Source organism: Hetaerina americana, unplaced genomic scaffold (assembly GCF_022747635.1).
Source record: "Hetaerina americana unplaced genomic scaffold, ioHetAmer1.1.p SCAF_1, whole genome shotgun sequence".
NCBI lineage: Eukaryota > Metazoa > Arthropoda > Insecta > Odonata > Calopterygidae > Hetaerina > Hetaerina americana.
In genome coordinates this window covers 86,370,332-86,389,615 of record NW_027286069.1, presented here as the reverse complement: position 1 = coordinate 86,389,615, position 19,284 = coordinate 86,370,332, and the positions used below count along the sequence as shown (strand labels likewise).

At 43.5% G+C, this 19,284-nt stretch overlaps 1 protein-coding gene across 2 annotated transcripts; it reads left to right on the top strand.

Annotated features, from left to right (window-relative positions):
- The first annotated feature begins 362 nt into the window (after nt 1–362).
- LOC139694258 (protein unzipped-like) lies at nt 363–11,157 on the top strand. 2 transcript variants are annotated; one of them, XM_071592717.1, is made up of 2 exons: nt 363–1,248; nt 6,991–11,157. In XM_071592717.1, the coding sequence occupies exon 2, from the start codon at nt 7,002–7,004 to the stop codon at nt 8,604–8,606; it is 1,605 nt and encodes a 534-aa protein (XP_071448818.1). In that variant the 5' UTR covers nt 363–1,248; nt 6,991–7,001; the 3' UTR covers nt 8,607–11,157. The 2 variants fall into 2 exon arrangements, with proteins under 2 accessions (XP_071448818.1, XP_071448827.1); XM_071592726.1 differs by lacking the exon at nt 363–1,248 and adding an exon at nt 4,029–4,115.
- Nucleotides 11,158–19,284: the final 8,127 nt, after the last annotated feature.

Here is a 19,284-nt window from a genome sequence, read left to right as displayed (position 1 = left end):
TGCGTTAATGCAATCAGCGGAATTCGTGCTAATGGCGTTTCCCAATGAAGAAAAAAGAAGCGAGAGCAATTAACGCGCACTCCCGAGTGCGTGTGCATTTCCAGCCGAGACATTTTCGCGCAGGGGTGCTCCCGGAGGGGAGGAGAGGCGAGAGGGGAAGAACAGAGAGTGGCATGGCGGGAAGGAGAGAGAGAGAGAGAGACCCCATGAGGGGAGGGTGGAGAGCGAGAGAGGGGGGAAGGGCGAGGACGGGAGGGGAAGTAAAGGAGGGGAAGGGAGGGGAGCGTGGGGCGGGAGAGGGGGCAGCGCTGTGGGGGCAAAAACAAGCCACCGCTGCCCGGCTCGCAGTGTGTCGTCTTCAGTCGTTGGCGTTAGGCGGTCGAGAGTGAGCGTGAGAACGAAAGAGCGCACATATCACGTCGAGCGTTGAGATTCCCAGACTTCTCGCATCAGGTCGGTCGGTGTATCGTCGACCCGACCCTCTCGTGTGATAATCAGGGCGGCGGAGATTGACCGCGTCCCCCGGAGTAGTGAGTGCTCCCGACGAGTGAGCGAAGGCGTGCGCGCCACAAGGAAAGGAGCCAGAGAGTGTGTGGTAGGGAACGAGCGGGCCTAATCTCCCTCGACCTCCGCGGCCATTCCCGCGTATTTTCCTCCGCCCAATTCACACTCCGTGAAACAGGCGGACGGACAGAGGGAGAGAGAGGAAGTGGGGAAAGATCCTCGCGGGAAGTCGAGGCATAGGCATCGCCAGTGCGCACGCATTCACTCCTCTTCGCCTTCTCCCCCTGGCGTGCCCCTTTCCCTGGCCGCACCCTCGCGAGATTCTTCTTCCTCCTCGTGCCCCTTTCACGAGGGCGGGGTATCGTGTGTGTGATCGTGTGGAGTGACTTTGGTGAAGCAGTGCACTAAGTGAGAGAGATAAAACGGTTTTGTGTTTCGCGCGAGGAGGGAAGTTCGAAACAGGAGGGAAAACCGGTCGACGTTCCTGGTAGTCCCCTCCGTCACACGCCGTGTGTTTTGGATTACGTGGCGCGGGAGAAGCGGCGTGCGGTGCCCCTAGAGAAGGAAGAAGGTCCGCGATTTGAGAGAAAAGGATTCATCGTGCTCGTGCGTGTTTTTTGTGTTTGTGAGACATCATCTCATCCACTGCAGACTGCAGATATTCTCTCTCTTCTGCCCCGTACGATGGTCGCAACGGGCCGGCGCTGAATCGAATTGACCTCGACGGAATTGCCAAATCCATAGGTATGTCGTCGACTCCGTGAGGGCGCGTGATATTTTGTTCTCACACCGACTCGAACATTTTTGAGAGCGTTTTTTCTTATTTTTACTCTACCGGGTTCGTGAACAAGCGGACTCCTCGGAGTTGGAACCCACCAGTTCGCGGTAGGCGGTCGTTTGCGATCCCAGAGAGGAGAAATTCGTTTTCGGGAAGAAGGGCCCATGTGGGTGGGTGGGTAGGTTACTTCACCTTTAAAAGCGCGCGACGGCTCCGCGCCCGACTCGGGAGGCGAGGCGGGTGCGGCGCGCACGGGGGGGGGGGCTTGGTTCCGCCGTCGGGGAATTCCTTCCCAGTCACGAGGTAAAGATCACAGGTTGTCGCGGAGGCGGGTCCGGAACACCATCCCGCCATCAAGTCCATCACTCGGCGAGATAATCGAGTGAAGATGATTCACCGGGCGACTTTTTTTCTCCTTCGACACGCTCCAATCGAACCTCGATTAGTTATGTATTCTAGAGGAAATGTTAGTGTATAGCTCGTCGTCTTAACATCATAAACATTCCACGTGCGGCTTTCCTATTAAATTTAAATTGCCTGAGTGTTGATGGTAAAACAAAGTTGTTTGGACCTACCTTAATCTGGAAAATGAAATTACGACGCAAGTAAACTCGGTCATCAAATGCTGATGACTATTAATTTTATAATCCCTTAATTAGATTTTTTGATTTGTTCGGTGTTAAATGCTTTATTTATATGAACATTTATCATTTTAATATGATTATATGTATAATATGTACATATATCATACATTAACATATGATTATATATTGTTTTGATTGGATCAAATGTTATAAAGTGTAACAAATAATTCAATTGTTCATTTCACATATAAACGAAAGTAAAAACCTTCAAAACTCAACAAGAAGTCTAAGTGAAGATCCACTGAATATAATTTCGAAAGCTTAACGTAATTTTGTATTGTTTAACGATGGCTGTCCCATGAATCAGAGCACGACCATCGGTTCGTCTGGTGAATATCTATCGGATTAATTAAGTCAGCTACGTTATTTAAATTCAATAATGATACTAATAATGCACCATGGCGTATTGCGTTCATGCCAAGAGAAATTCACCGAAACATTCACTTTGAAATGTCGCTGAAACTGCGGTTCGAAATGTTAGAGAAAATGATTTTCATAGCAGTATAAATGCTCGAGAAAAATAACTGCCTAAATAATTTGTCATTTCGCTTCGTACCGGGCAAGCAACAATCTTTTGATAACCAATATAAGGTTCGCGAGGTTTAACTTATCACAGACGTAAGACGGGCTCAGGAGTAATTAGAGATTTTTACAAAAGATAAAAAGAATAAGTGTTGGCATGATTTTTAATTATAGGTATGGTGATGTTTTAATGAATCCGTGTCGCATATCTATTGCGTCATTAAGATTAAATTAATTCATCAATGTTTTAATTAAGGGACTGCACTGGGTGAAATGAAATTAAATAGGCCAAAGATAAGTGTGAGAGAGGGTTCCCCAGAGTATAAAGTAAAACTTGGCAAGAAATAGAACCGATAGGGTTAATTCGAACATCAACAATATCAAAGCAAAAAGAAAGCCGAAGAGACAAAAACCACTACGCCTTGTAATCATGGCTCTCATTGAACAAATTCTTTAAACTGCGTCCTTATAAAAATAAGCAACCTATGATTTACTGAATAATTTTGGACCATTCCTCTCCCGAGTCATATTAATTAACGGACTATACAAAATAAAATCTCGAAAAGAATTATATATAAGTTTGTATTACCATTTTCCTAGCCCAATGGGCAAGTGAAGCAATCAAGGTGAGAACTGAATGCCAAGCTATTAGTTCTATATAATTTTGCGAAAAAAATTGTACGCGAAAAATAGCACCACATATCGGAGAAGTTACCTTGAATTTAATGGAAGGAATGGTTGTTGTTTAGGATGCAAAAAATTTGCTGGTTTGAATATATCATCAAATTTCAGGGAGATTTTTTATCAAATCGTTCGGAAAATTATTTATTGAACCATCATGATGCAGCACCCATTTAATCATAATTTTATTTAGTTTAGAATTTGCAAATTATACATAAAAACGAATAGTAAATGATACGAGGAAACCATCTTCAATGTGCAGCCGTCGAGTAATACCCCTTTTACTTCGTGTTTCATTCAGGAAGATCCCACACGCTACTACCACACAAGCGAACAAGAAATTACAATGTTCACATTTTTGAACTTTTTCACCTTCTTTTTAACGATGAATCTTGATCGAAATCGAGCGTTTGACGTGCAAATAGAACGAGAACGTTTTGAACACACATCGCGGCAATAACGATTCAAGAGTGATCGAAAAAAAAAACAAGTTAAATGGTGAGCACCGGACTAGTGAGAGACGAAAAAAAATGCTCTCGCGGGAAAGAGGGCGCGATATTGGTGGCAAATGAAGAGACAATCGATGATCTGGGGTGCAGGGAGCAGGAGGGGTGGCAATGGATGAGGGAAGGAGATACTAGGAGCGTTGCGCAATCGAGGGGGAGGCGGGGGGCGTGGCGATGAGGGAGGAAGGTGTTAAGTGGGAGGGAGGGTGTGCTACAATTTCTCCCGCCGTTGGGCGTGCTAAACCGGATGATGACGAGGAGGTGTGGAGGTGCGTTCGTGAAGGTTGTGATGCTGCCTTGTCGAGGAGGTGGGGTTGAAACGTTGGGAGCATGTGTTTACCAAGTATAGAATGGCAATGGAAGGAACAAAACGCTTGTGGGAACCGACTTGTAGTCACGAGAGAGAAGGACGGCGAGATGAGAAAAAGGGGTCGAAGAGGATCGACAAGGGGGTAGCGGGACCACGTCTCCAATTCTCCCGTGCGGTTGGTTCTCTTCTCTGTGTACTTGACCCGATTGCACCAACGAGCGGCAAAAGAGGCATGCTGCCTGACAATCGACCCATAACTCTTTAAACATCCCGATGCACCCACATCCCGTGGGACACCAGAACGTGAGCCCTCCGAAAGAATTGACCGTGCCGATTCCACACCCGCTTTCCGCAAAATCTCCCGTCTGTCGACACGACCGTAAACACTCAACGAGCACCATGCCCCAGGCATTTTCCTTATCGCTCGTCGTCCCACCCCCACTTCCATAGCTTCCCCAATTCCAAGAACTAAAGCACCCCGGCAGTTGTCCAATAATGGCCGGGTGGTGTAGTCCCTAATAGGGCTTCGCGAGTCAGCGGGTTACATCACCAGGTAAACTGGGACCTAGCCTTGTTTACTCGGGAGGGATGAAATGAGTGAGTGACTGCGGGAGATGACAAATGGAAAAAAAGGGAGTCGTTAACATGAGCGTTGCACGGCACCTCTAAGAAATAACACCATCTTGTCAACAGCTTGCGTAAAATGCTGGGTAGCCCTGGCATCCAGATAACGCTTAAAATCGTCGACAAACTTTGATGAACGAGTATTAGAGGAAGAGAAGGTAAAATTCATAATGGACGAGGCCCAGCACGTTATGGACTCAATTGCATAAGTTAACTTGCAATTTTAACGATTAGGCCTCATGAAATTATTACATTTCATTTCATTCTATTGTCATCTCCAACTCTATTTTGAAACATACCATGCATCGAAAGACATCTTTATATTTACAAAAGTCAGAACTTATTTACATATAAGTCGCCATCTGTTTTATGGATGGTTGATGAAATTGTAAGCGAATGTGCAACATTCAATCGATAAAAAAACGTCCGGAGGTATAATGCTCAAAAATCGTCGGAAATTAAAAATATTTGGTGGGAAAGAATTTTTTTTTTTAATGGGCAAGCCGTGATATGCAGGCAACACGTCATAATGGAGGAAGTGTCAACATTTTTTCAGAATGATTAAGCAATGAACGCGTTAAAGCTGCAATGAGCAAATATAGGCTGAGAAAGACATGAGGGGGTCGTGGTTGGGAGGCTTAGGTGTTACGTGATCATTATACGAGAACCATTATCTAAAGAAGAAATTCGAGTGAAACTGCTCGATCAAAGACAGGTAACGCAAATCTTGGACGGCCAATCTAACAAAGATACTTCGGATTTGATTAATCCTATTTTTTATACGAAAAATCATACCGTCTGTATTCTAGCATTCTCGCTCTGATGACCATTACCCATGTCACATTATTAAAAGTGGAATAGAGAATCATAATTGCTGTAGGTAATAGCTGAAATTTGACTTTGAAATTATTCCATCTGAATGGCATAATGATTGTATGTGTGTACGAAAGGGATTACAATCTGCTTTATGACGGCAATGAGTCGGAGAAGGCATTAAGTGATTCATCTAATTTTTATTTGCGTACGTTTTATTCCACACTGCCGATTGAACTTTTCCAGGGAAAAATGATTACGGGCAGGGCACTTGATTAGTCTGAATCCCACTTCCACCTTAACCCACTTTCCTGGTGTGCTCACGGCTGCCCTCGCCAACCCCTTCCTTCACCGTGTGTTTCCCTCTCCGGATTCAAGTTCAACCTATTCGGCATCTCGCCCTTCGAAGGGCATTCTCAGCATCAATCGGCGACAAGGCGAAACTCGCACTTTTCCCTTTCTCATCTCCCGAACCCGCAGCTGTGCTTCCCGCCTCGCCAATCAAGCACTGTCGTATCACAGCTCAGTTAAGAATGCGTGAATGAATTTCAATGATCTCAACGGAAACCAATACTTCAATTTCCGCAAAGTATATCGTGGGTAATTCAGATTGATTAAATTCCGGCCACTCACCGTCCCCAGTCGATTGCCAATAGTATAAAATTGTATGTTATTATTACCTGCGAAATAAGGGAGGATAAAGGAAAAATTTAGATGTTTTGGAAATCGTTTCTTGCATGTCGTCTGTCTGCCAATTTTCGCACAATATGAATTTCGACAAACTTTCTTCTCGCCGTAAGCGAGAAGGTTTCTCGTCTTTTCTCAGGTTTACACGTGTGAGAACTGGGATAAGATGAATTAAATGTTGGCATGATTATGTGTAACATTCGCATATTTTTTTATTCTTAAGTATCCGAGTATGATCAGCATTCTATGGATCTCTTATATTACTGCCTCATTAACGAAAACTTGTCTGGCATGCGCAAAGAAGCGTTTTATGCTTAAATACCGAGTATACGATGTTGTCAAAATGATACATATTATTTGAACTTCATGGCAGAATAACAGTAACGTCATTAAAAAAAATTCGTTTTTTGAGTTGAGGATCATAATCTTTATCATTCGGAAAAATCAAGCTTCAGTAGAAAAAAATATGGTAGGATTCATATTACATTTAGTCTAGAATTTTGGAGATAAGTAAGACCCACAATTGCGACACTTTTACGGGAAAAAAGTTCTCTTTCGCTAGAAAATCTCCATACTTCAAGTATGAAAGATTTATTTGTGACAGGGATGATATTTTTCGCCAAGATTATTACTCTAAATATAAAAATAATTTAAATATCCGCTTTCTAATTAACCCTTCATGAATGCATTCAACTATGCTAAGTCTCTTCTTACATTTTATCTCTTAACCCTCGATGCAAGGAGGAAACAAACAGCGCGATGGCGCAGTATCATAGTAAATTATCAAAAACTATACGTCTAACAACCTCCAGTTGGTGGAGCTGCTGGAATATTCTAACCATAGGAGATCGTTTTATTAAATCCTGAATTTGCCCTGGTAACAATGATCTTAACTTCAATATTCTTTTTTTCCCCCTGCAGGCTTCACAACCATGCATGCCGAAGAGAGCGTCTGGAGGACTCGGGTCCTCTACATCCCGGCCCTCGCCTTCCTGGCCCTGTTCATCGTCTTCTCCTCCGCGGATGACAGCGTCCACATCCGCTCCCAGTACGGACAGATGGTCACCTCGAGTACGCTTCGCTGGATCAAGGGCGAGCGGGGATCCAAACCCAACGACACCGTCCTAGGATCCATCAAGCTGGGTGTCAAGAAACCCTACCAACTGCCAACGGACGAAAACGAGGGTGACACCGCCAACGAAGACGCGGAGGCGCCCAAGGACGTCGAGAAGGAAGACATCTACGTCTGCCGAGCCAGGCACAACGGCGCCTGGCTCCCCGGGCGACTGGGCGCTACGTCCACAGCCTGCCATGTCTCGCTCCTGGGACTTGTATTCGCATACGACACGTACGAGGTCCTTCAGAACGAGGAAGGTGGCGCCAAGCTGAGCTGGGTCCACTGGAACCGCTTCAACATGGTACCGGTCGGGGCTGTCGGCGGGGGGGAGTCCAAGCTGTACTACGTGGCGCGGAGGGCGGAGACCGTGCCAGGAGACGATAAGCGGAGCCATTATGTGGTCGGGAAGCTGGATACATCGGAGGGAATGGGAAGGATCTCCGTGGCCGAGAAACCGACGGATAAGGAGGAGACGTCGGGCCGATCTGGGAAGAGGGCGGCGCAGGAGGTGACCGACGAGAAAGAACGACACTACACGGATGGCCAGGTCCTTGTTGAGACGGAGCCGCTCAGCTACGAGCTGTCCAGCATCCACTTCAACCAGAGGCGCCGGAGGGCCAGGGGCGACAATATAGTGCTCGCGACGGGCCAGCTCATCAACGACGGGTCAGCTGGCGATTCGGACGCCGAGGACGGGTCCTCCCTCGTTGACACCGTGCTCACCTACACGTCCGAGTACTCCGTGTACTGGGGGCAGGGAAAGGCCATGCTCAAGGGCCTCCCGACCGCCGTTGTGGGTAAGGGAGAGGACGACAAAGCGATCGGCCAAGGAAAGGGGGTCGAGACGTTCAAGTGGGGGCTGCCCGAGGCTGGCTCCAAGCAGGAGACGGAAAGGGTAGAGGCGAGGATGCTGCCGGGAACCGCAGCCAACGTCACCTTGATCGCCAACAGGACGGAAATCGAGACCCCGTACACGGGCCGCCTGGTGGCCCACTTCCCCGACGGGTCCAAGATGTCCAGGGTCATCTCCGGCTCCAGGAGGTTGCAGGAGCTCAGAAACATTCGAGTGGAGATCGGGCCGTCGTACTTCCTCAGCGACGGTACCATGGTACCCACGACCACCACCACCACTACGACCACCACCACGACAACGACCACCACGACCACGACGGAGGCGACGACCACATCCGAGGACCCACCTCCGAGGCTCCCACCTCCAGAGTCGGCGCAGTCGAAGAAGATACACAACATGCTCTCTGACGAGCAGAGCGTCGAGAAGGAGACGTGGAGCGGGGAGACCCGGACGGAGATGAAGCTGGAGGCCCACGAGGCGGCAGCCGGTTCGGCGACCCGAACCGCAGTCGCCTCTCTGGGCACGGCCCTGGTCGCAGTGTCCTTGGCCGCCATTCGCCGGACGTAGGAGGAACCAGCCCTCAAGTAGGAATTAAAGTGAACCCTGCGTCCGTCCTCTCGACCTACTTGCAGCCAAAATCCCTTAAGGAAATCATAATGTATTCGTTCCTTCTTCGCTTCAAATGCCAACATTAATTATTGTTTAGGAGTGTCCTAGAGGTGAATAAAAATATTCCTGGGCATGTGCCGGTCTAACCCACCATGGGTCGTTGCGAAGGTTAAGGCAGCTCCCCCTCATCGGGTACAAAATGCGTGCGGAAAAGTGACACGAAAACGACGAGGAAACGAAGAGATAAATCCTGACTGTCAGGTGAACCAAAGTTGGTGTAAAGTGAGAATAGATTGAATCTATGGAATATATCCCGGTCGCACTAGTTGGTCCTTTAACTAAGGGAAAGCATGTTCGTGTGTATATATACATTGCACTCCAGGTGAATGGAGAACTGTAAGATATTTTGGTAGACTATACCTGTAAATAACTTAATCCAATAACAAATGTATCAAAGACAATAAAAACGGTGGGAGTAGAAAAAAAATGAAAAAAAAATCAACCTAGAATAGGCCTCTTTGAAAAAGTACAGTTTCAAGTGCTTTCAAATTTATGTGAGTGTTTGTGTATGCATGTACTTCCAAAATCAAATCATCTGATGGCAATGACGATGATAATATAATTCCTCATAAATACTGTTGTTTTTCCTGTCGTTTTTAGCTAACATTCCATTGGGCGAATATTTCAACCGGATGGTAGATCGGCCCTATTTCGTTAGGACAGCGTATCAAAGAACAAGAGGCAACTAATTTGTAGGCGAGAGTGAGAAAGAAAGATGAGTGTGTATTTGCGTGTAAATGTGTGAATTTGGCCTGGTAAGATATATAGGACCACAAGAACGAAAGAACGAGAATAAACATGTACATTCTAATTAATCAGACGGTGGAAAAGGAAACTGAATATATAGCTACTAAAATATGTGAGAATCAGGAGAGAGAGAGAGAGTAGGATGACAATGAGGGAGTCAGGGGACGATGGGTTCTTAGACACATACAGGCTGCTCTTTTTTTCATGGGAGAGTCGTTATTTTTACACTGATTTTACTCAAATTTTTGTATGAGAAGCACACTCGATTCCAACTGTCGTATTTCCAAAGAGTCAGATTGGTTTTGAGATCTCGGAAGTTTTACGGAACTTAGGAATGGACACTAGAGGGAATTCAATCAAATCACTGGTGTTGAATTTAAATGGAAAATTTACTTGCGAAATCGCGCACAAATGTTTTCAATATTCAAGTGCTAGTAATATCGGTTGAAATGTATTTTTCTCGTGACGGGTAGGGCAAATATTTAGTCTGAACGTAACCCGCTTATTTCATTTCAAAGTGAGATTTTAGGGCTTAACTGGCTAAAGATTATCACGTGCCTTTATCAACCGGGTCAATTGTAATTTTGAATAAAGCAGAGATCTGAATTTAAAATCATTTCTAGGAAAAAAACAGAAAACAGAAGTAGAGAGGAGATATTTATAAGGCCTAATTATGCCCAGATTCGGCCATACTTAATGCTATTTGGAACAAGGTACCCGATGAATCTTAGCGCAAACGCATATCTTCTTGAACCGATCGTCGAATGGATCCAGAATACTCCGTGAACAATTTTTCCTCAGTTGCCCTCTCCTGAAGTTTCGAATAGGTTTAAAAAAAATTGCAAAAGTAAGGATAATTTGTTATTCAGTGCGAAAAGGCAGTCATTCAAGTATTTCCAATATTGAAATTGGTGATGAGGTTTGGGGTACGCCCTGAGATTTCTTGAATCAGTACAAAGGAAAAATATTTTATCAGAGGGAGAAGTGTTTATTTTTTATTTGGTGTCAATTAGAAATGTTCCTCATGCTTAAGTATTTTCATTTGTTGTTTCGCGTTCAGTCTCATGTTGTGGTAATTTACACACGGGTTTCGAAGGAACCAGTTCAGTATCCTTGCGATAAAAATGATAATATAATGTTGGAACCATGCGTTAATGTATCATATTCTCTCATTTGAGGCAAATTGTTTAAAAAGTACCTTTTAATTATTATTTATCCACCCCACCGTGTTCTCCGATAGTTTGAGAAACATATTGCGAATGGGCTGAAGAATTATCTTTAAGAATACATTTAACTTAACCCGAAATTCATGCTGAAAGCTGTTGTAGTATTTTATTATTCATGATTTAAGATTGCATAAAGACTAAAAGAATGCCAAGTCAAGCGTAAGGAAGAATTCAAAGAGGTTTGAAAGGCGCGTAAATATTGCCATTCGGTAAAAAAGGCGACATATATATATACATACATAGGTTGTTTTTCGCTTCTACTGAGTAAATTAAATGTTTTCTCTCACTAATTGAATGCATTACCATGTTAATACCCTCTTATAGAGAAGTGTACTACCAAGCTTAACCACTTCCAAATCCTACTGTCAATGAAAACAATTTCAATGTACATCATGTGTCACGACTGAGAAATTTCCAGAAATGAAATGTATCTGTACCCGAAAAAATGATTGAAAATACATTAAATAAAATCTGTATGCATGACATTTATTCCTAATCCCATGAAAAATTATCCTTTCAAGGAGGACTAGTCAAAATATAATTAAGTATGGCTGTTGGGAAGAAGCCTGCATCACACTAAAAGGATAATAAAAATGCTATACATCGAGCACAGATGGTAAAAATTAATTGAAAAAGCTAAATTCGTATTGGGTGATGCTTACGCCTATTAAATTAAAGAACAACCCTCTATGAAATAATCTAATGATTTTCAAATAAAATAAATAGATGTGTGCGCAGAAAAAAATCATCGCATTGACAAGCTCAAAAAAAGGTTATTTCAAAAAAATGCCAATTTTTTTAAAACGAACGTTTAGAGTACGCAGATTCAAGGAGGTATTGGTTTATTCAAAAATGTATGAATTCCGTTACGTGGAAGATCGACCATAAGTTTGAAGAATGAATGAACGGCGCAGATACAACTGTAACTGACTTGTTTATCCAACTGAATCCTAGTTAATTCTAACACTCGGATCTAGAAACTGGAATTTATACGCCACACGCTAAATATGATGAATATTTGATAGCGATAGTTGGAGAAAATAAAGTTAAAACGCACTTAAATTACCGGAGGCAAAAGGTAATTTATGCTTATGGTATAAATAGAAATTTTGATAAACAATAATAAAAACATGCCTAGGAACCAGTTTTGATACATTATATCCTCATCGATTGGCCAATCTAAAAACAATATATAGGGAACCTTCAGGAAGTCCTCAGTTTTATAACTCCATTGAGCATGGTGCTGAGATTCAGGAGCCCAAATCAAACGAATTTGTTAACTCAAAACTTATTGGTCTGATGGGGAGAAAACCTGACTCTTCCGCGTTGGAAAAAAGGCTTACACCAGCCAATGGGCACGAACTTAACCGATGGAAAACCCCGTGGGGACCGCAGGCGCCGAAGGAGCTCGATACGCTCGAAGTGCCTTGCGTGCGGCGGACTGACAGGCGTGACTGTAATGTGTGTGGACTAGGTTCAAGGCGCCACTGGCGCAAGGACGCCTACGACGTCATTCGAGGCAGAACTTTAAACTCCTCGAGAGCCATTTGTGGAAGGAGGCGGGGGAGGGGAAAGGGTGCGGGCACTTCCGGCCGAAATAAGCTCAGTGGGCGCACAACAATGACGCCGCCACCACGAAGGGGGGACCCGTCGCTTAAAAAGACAACGTGGAAGGAATGGAAAAAATTAAAAAAAAAAGATTAAGGGTTTATTTATAGCGGCATCATTGACGAATGCGAAGGAGAAGGTCAGTGTACGTCTTGGGGCTGGCGTTCTACGTTGCAACCAACCCTCCTATATGGGCAAGCACGAGCCCGATAGACACGCGTTCAATAAAAACGACCAACCTAGAGGTAAATTTTGTTATATTTGGGAATTGAATACCCCGGCTGTTTCCAAGGCGACGAGTTTGGAAGGGCATTGGAGTAAATGCACTCAATAATACACAGGAAATCGATAACGTCTCCCTCTAGTTCGCTGGAATAAAATTCTAAACGGCGAGGAAAAAGGGTGGGGAACCTTGACTCTGAGTAAGAAAACAGAATTGTATTAACTTCTAAAAGCTGTTATTCACATTTATGGAACTGTTAGAAGAGGTATTTGTATTTTCCTGAGAAATTAGAGGGATATTTTCTCATCCTACACAATATAAGACGAGCCACAAAATGTCATAGGAAAGGAAATCGACATTTCCACTACATCAGTGAATAAAGTACTACGATTACGATTTTAGATGAAAATAAATATTGGGAACAATGAAAATAATAATTGGTATACTCATCAATAATTACTTTATACTTTAGAATACTCGTATTTGATGGAAATGATGTATTTCATACCAGCAACCTCTTAATCCGTTGCTCGCAACTTTAAAACTGGTACTGAAATTACTTCAAATTCGAAGTACTTAATAATCATATTTCAATCAGAAGATTGATTGTCTACAGCCCATCATGCTTGCCTTTCCAGTGCCAACTCCCTCAAGCCTCGGTAGATAGTTCTTTCAGTCCAATGGCTCATTTGGTCCTTGTATTTGTACCTCGACATTCCTGTTAGCGTATCCCCTTCTATTACGGTCCATACATATGGCTTATATCGCAACGTGATCCATATGTCCATCTATTTCTTCTGTCCTTGTGTAGTTCCTATTTTTCTTTTGATCTTCTCCATTTCCGTTAAATTATTTTTTCCTACTTAATCCGTCAATTTCATAACGAGTATTCGTTCCTATTACCAGGACTTTTAAAAAGTTTAAATTCTTCCATAGTCACTGTTTTTTAATATCCCATGTTTATGACACGAATAATTATCTCACCACAGTTAAAAAGACGTAAATGCTCTCAATGTGATCGGCCCATATCACCCATTTAGTTGAGCAAAGGATGAGTTTCTGCCACGGGAATCCTAGGTGGGTGAAAGATTATACATGCTCTAATTTCAGGATTGAATGCACTAATTTCACCATTATCTTCTTACTTTCATCAACCCAAGTTCCAAATATCATGTAATGCTCATTTTATTCAATTATAATCTTTGTGGATCGTCCCGTTTTGCTCACATAAATAGCGGGATGAAGCACAAAAATATTGGTTTAAGAATGGCAATAAGTAAAAACAATTCAATGCAATGAGAATTTTAAGATTTTAACTAAGATTGGTTGATTATTTTATGGTTTCCTGAGCAATATAAAGATGAATAAAGAATACCTCCAATATCCGTATTTCAATAAACAGGGTGGCCAATTTCGAGGATTGTCATGGATACCCACCCCGTTGATCTAAATACCCATACCAGAGTAATTCTTCATTCATCCCTTCATTCTTTAATTGTCTCACGAAGTCATTAAAATTCCACAACATTTATGGAATTTGTCCATCATTATTTAACAATTTGAAGTAATTACGCTACGGTATCATGATTAAAATGACAGTGGGAAATTTTCTCCGCCGTTATAAAAACTCACCATCGAGTGAATGCTGCTCAAATAATTAGGAACTAAGTTTTGCAATGAAAATACCTACTATTACTTGCGGATTTGCTAATTCAAACTCGTTCGATTTTTAGACCAATTAAAACCAAAATATATTTTTTACGAAAACAAGAAAGGTTGATATGAATTGAACTTGGAACTTACCTCTTGGTGTTATATTGTTATTTGCACCAGCTTCTGTCGGATATATCTAAAAAATACAATAATAGACGTAAAAACATCGTATTTCATAAAGGTTATTGCTATCGCTTACATTAAAAGGAACACGAAGATTATTTATACAGCAAAAATGGAAAACGAAATGCTCAAACAATGCCTAAAATCAGGAATTTAAGTTTTAACCAAGTGCTTGGAGATGCTTTCGTAAATATCACATTTAAAAAGAGGCTACGAAATACGACATAGCCAGCCATTCAGCTCCCCGTGACATTAAAGAGAGGCTTAATAGAAACCATAACTTGGTATGTGTAATTCAACAAGAGAATAGGCTAATGAAGAAGAGCAGAAAAATCCTCAGCACTTGTGAAAAAAATGATACCTATCGGTTAGGTTTACTTCCATGCGAAACTGAAAATCAAACAATAAGGCTTCCAAAATGTCCCACAATGCCAAACATTTCATTGAATCAATGAAAGGATTTGAAGAGTATTTCATAATAGCCACGCGTCACTTACAGAGTCGGTGATACTTATTTAAAGCGTTGTATTACCCACACTAAACGAACACAAATCCCTATACTTCGCTCTAAGAGGTTCTTTTCTTCCGCCTTCAACCTTATGGACCGACAATAGAGGAAAGTGAAAGGGAGCCTTTAATGCAGAGCCCAGCAACTGGAGATCGGAAGGGGATGAGATAAATAAGTGCTTGCGGTTGTGAGTTTGAACAGTGAGCCCGAGGGCGGGGACGGAATGCGAAGCGAGGATCCGAGTTATTTGCGCATGCGCCATTCTCCCCACCAAGGCGTCGTCGAGACGGTGGACACTCGGGCGTCTTCCTTCCTCCTTCCCCTCCTACTTGGTTGCTAGCGGTGCCTAAGGTGGCGCTGGTGCCCTCTCAGGAGTAATACAGAGAAAATTGTTCATGCAAATCTTCTTAGAAACTCTATTATCAAATCTAGACGGGAAAATGTCAAAGGAGAGCATTCGAGGAATATGCGTTTACGATTCAGCATGATACCCAAAACATAATCACAGCAAGTTATTGTTTTAGCCAAAATCTAAAGGCAATAAATCCACGTTACAACATTTTCAGCCCGAGGCACTTTTATACAAGCTCATTATCTACGGTATTCTGAAGGAAGCATTTGGAAGATAAATTAATACATGGATGTCAATATCTTGCGTTAAATGCATTGCAGGGAGAATGGACTTGTTTTGCAAAACTGCGAAGCATAAAATATAGCTCAATCTTTTAAAGCATACAAAAAACCACTGTCCCGAGATTGAATCACGAGTAAAGAGATATTTTAAGGTCGCGGAAGATTTTATTCATATGCAGGCAGTATAATAATAGCTAGGATTTTTAATACGGACGGCGAAATATCTAAAAATCAATATCCATCGTGCTTCGTTGTATGCAAAGGAGGAGTTAATTGACGGTTCATCACTGTTGCTCCTTCGGCAGTGATAATTTGCTCCGAAAAATGGTCGTCAAAAGCGAGCAAGGTGAATGAACCCAGAATCTACGCCAGAAACTGGAGTTGATTTAACGAACGTCGTCGTGAGATTGGAGATGGGTGGGATGGGCAGGCGATGGGATGTACGGAGGAATGACTCGGGCGGGAGTGGAAAGGGAGTCTGCTGAGGAAAAAACCACTCAAATGTGTGGGACAGGATGGACGCCAGACATCAGGAAATCAAACAATTCGAATCCCGAGCAATCTTGTTTTTTTCTGTAAACAAAAAGCTGAGAACAGCTGAGTGGCACTCGCCAAATGGAAGTTGAGGCCAAAGCACCCCTAGCACTGAAACACAAGGAATAAGAGTATTTACCGTTCGGAGAGTTGAATATACCCATGAATAAATACCCGGGAATTGAATTGAATAGATACCAGGGAATAAATGATTACCCAAGAAACAATGTAAACATCATCATTATTACACTTTCGTCATAAATCGAATTACAGACAAATATAACGTCGTCTAGCATAATGATTAACATTACGTATTGGAAAAATAACATCAACACATTTTAATTAATTATTTAATAACAATAAGTAGTATTTTTCAAAGTGAAGACTGAATTCCAGAGCTATCATAGGCTCATATTTAGGCAAAAGTAAAGTAGAAGTGTGGAAAATAAACCACTTGCTCATGATTACAAAAAAATTTTATGAAATATCCCATGCATCTAAACAAATAAATGAAAGGCTAATAGTCGAAAGAAACTTAGTTCTGTCATTGTAACAAGGTTGACAATATTCGAATCCACCTGAAAGACCCGAAGACTGAAAACTACCCTCTCAAATTATACAAAGGAAAGTAAATTACGTTCTAAATATCTTAAAGGGACGATTATACCTCTGCATTAATTTCATATTCGCGTACCAAACACTTAATATCCGCGAGTGGCATTTTCATGATTAAATGCCGCACTTTTATTAAAGTTTTATTAACAAATTGACGCCTCATCAGGAACCGGCAGCCTCAGCGAACCGACGGAATGCCACTCATGCACGAGCAATAAACTTGGGACACTTTGCGATGAGGGAAAATTGGAAACACCACAGTAATGTCACCTCCGGGGGTTGCCAGCAGTTTATCTTGCCAACTTAATGAGTCAACCCCCGACCGAAAACAATCAAGCACGCGAACGTGGCACTTTCATTCATCCTTTCCTCGAGGGGAGGAGAGTACAAAGAATATGTCGCACGGAAAAAAATAGAAGGCCAACCACTCCCCAACCCCGAGGCCGTACGCTCACTGGAGAGAAAGAGAGATATTCGTCGTCAAGCGTGGGATGGGCGAGTCTTTTCCTAAAGAGGGAGGATATAGATAAAAAACATACACACACACATATAAATACAAATATGTATGAATGTATATCTATAGGTGTGTGTATATATGCATATATAGGTATATATATATATATATATATATATATATATATATACTGAAACACACACGAGGAGGAGTAGGGGGTGGTTGCAAGAACGGAGAGAGAGAGTTGTGTGCTCGATATAGCGGGGGATGACGACGCGGGAGGAGTGGGAAACGGACAGGCGGAATTCCTGCGGAGGGAACCGCCAGGAAACTAGATCGATACCGGTGGAGAGGGTAGCGAGGGTTTCGGAGGGAGAGGGCAATAGGGTGGGTGGGTGAGGGGGGGAAAGAGGTAGTAGGGAACTGGGTGGTCGGCGGAGACGAGCGAGAGAGGAGGGAAGGGGTACCGAACAACCCCCGCCGCCACCAACCCACTCCTCATTTAACCTGCCCTCCTCACCCACCCCATACATAACCAAACCCTCTACGAATCCTTCCCTTAATAGCTCAACCCTCACGCCACCCCTTCCTTCACCGCCACCGGTGAGCAGGGGCAAACCTTCCCCGCGGGGGTTCGGGGTTCAGTCGGGAGGGTAGTAGACGTGAAAGGATTTGGGTTGGTTGGATGGGGGGGGGGAGAAAAGTGAAGCGACTGTGTGTATCCGGAGGACCGTGAGGGAGGTTTCAGGGACGGAGGGGGACAAGAGGGTGCGCGCGATGAGTCACGGCGGGGCGGAAGGGCAAACGTGGCGGCCCTGATACCCGAGGCATCCCTTTTCCGACACCACGTCATGCGACCGACCCACGCGAAGTTTTTTCTCATCGGAAACACTTCCCCGCTCGCATCCCTATAACCCACACTGCACCGAAAAATACGGCGATGAGAAGAGATTCGTCACACCGAGGATCCCATCATGATCGCCTGAAATTAAAACTTCCCACACTCTTTCTCTCTCTCTCTCTTCCTGATTCTCTCCAAGTTCTCACCCCTTCCCAAATCCTTGCAGCAACGTAAAGGTAGCTAGCACGGGAAATTCCGCTGAAATAGATGGAGGAGGTGAGTGATGCGGCGAGGAATCTTTATGTGGCGAAGAAATGCGATGCGAGCGAATCTTTTTCGCTCTCCTCCTGATGCGCGAGGGAAGGAAAAATAAAAAGACGTAGGAGTTGGCGAGAACAACAAGATAAGGCACGGACTAGGGAACAACAGGAGTGGGCGGTTGTGGCTCAACAATACGTGCGCAAGCATTAGGACATGACAAATGCTCGTCTTTCGAGCTCCTTAATCTTCTTAGCATAGAGCAGAGGAATTCTGAGACTGCGCGGCGCAAAGTGGATATGAGGGAAGTGCCGACATGGCGATGTGAATGAACGAACTCCATATCTCATACTGGTGACACAAAAACAACTCATTCACGGTGCACAACGTTCCCCTTGAGTATCGCACAGGAAAAATCAATACATATCGAAAGAAGAATGAAGATATTTTCGAAACCATTGAATCCTATGACGTAACATACTTTCATAGATAGATAAATGATCAGAGATCGAGATGACACGTTGGCTAATGTATTGGCTTGTTCGGAACGAACGAATTTGCTGGGTTGGGCAGCAATTCAAGTGGAGTGCGCTTACGTCGAAAGGGACATTTAACTCCGTATCCCTCGCCGCCTCTCGCTAAGAGTAGATTAATTTGGACGCTAGGTTCCTTTCCATTCTCCCGCCATTCCCTCAACATCCTACTCTTAACAAATTAAACACCCATACCTAACGGCGCAAATGATCTCAACTCTCGGTCTCCTCCCGTGATAACTACTACTATCGGATAATGAATTAACTGAAATGTCTCATAAGAACTTATCAGAACATTGCTTGGTGGATTCACATACATATCTATTGTATATCGCAGCGCGAAATCTCCTGTGAGCATACGAAACGACGTTCCCGTCGGTATATAAAACTCAGTATCAGATATCTGTACGGCCCCTATGGTAAGATTCCTTGGCATAGTCCGTTCGAATTCCAATTAAGAAGCGTGAACGAAAAGCATGCTGCTCGAAGGTGAATTACTTAACCTACGCAGAAAGTACCCATGGCGAAAAAACGACCCACACAAAAAATCATGTATCTGC

Bases quoted from the DNA above. Each gene is read 5' to 3' on its own strand.
- LOC139694258 (XM_071592717.1), top strand. From the start codon at position 7,002: ATGCATGCCGAAGAGAGCGTCTGGAGGACTCGGGTCCTCTACATCCCG.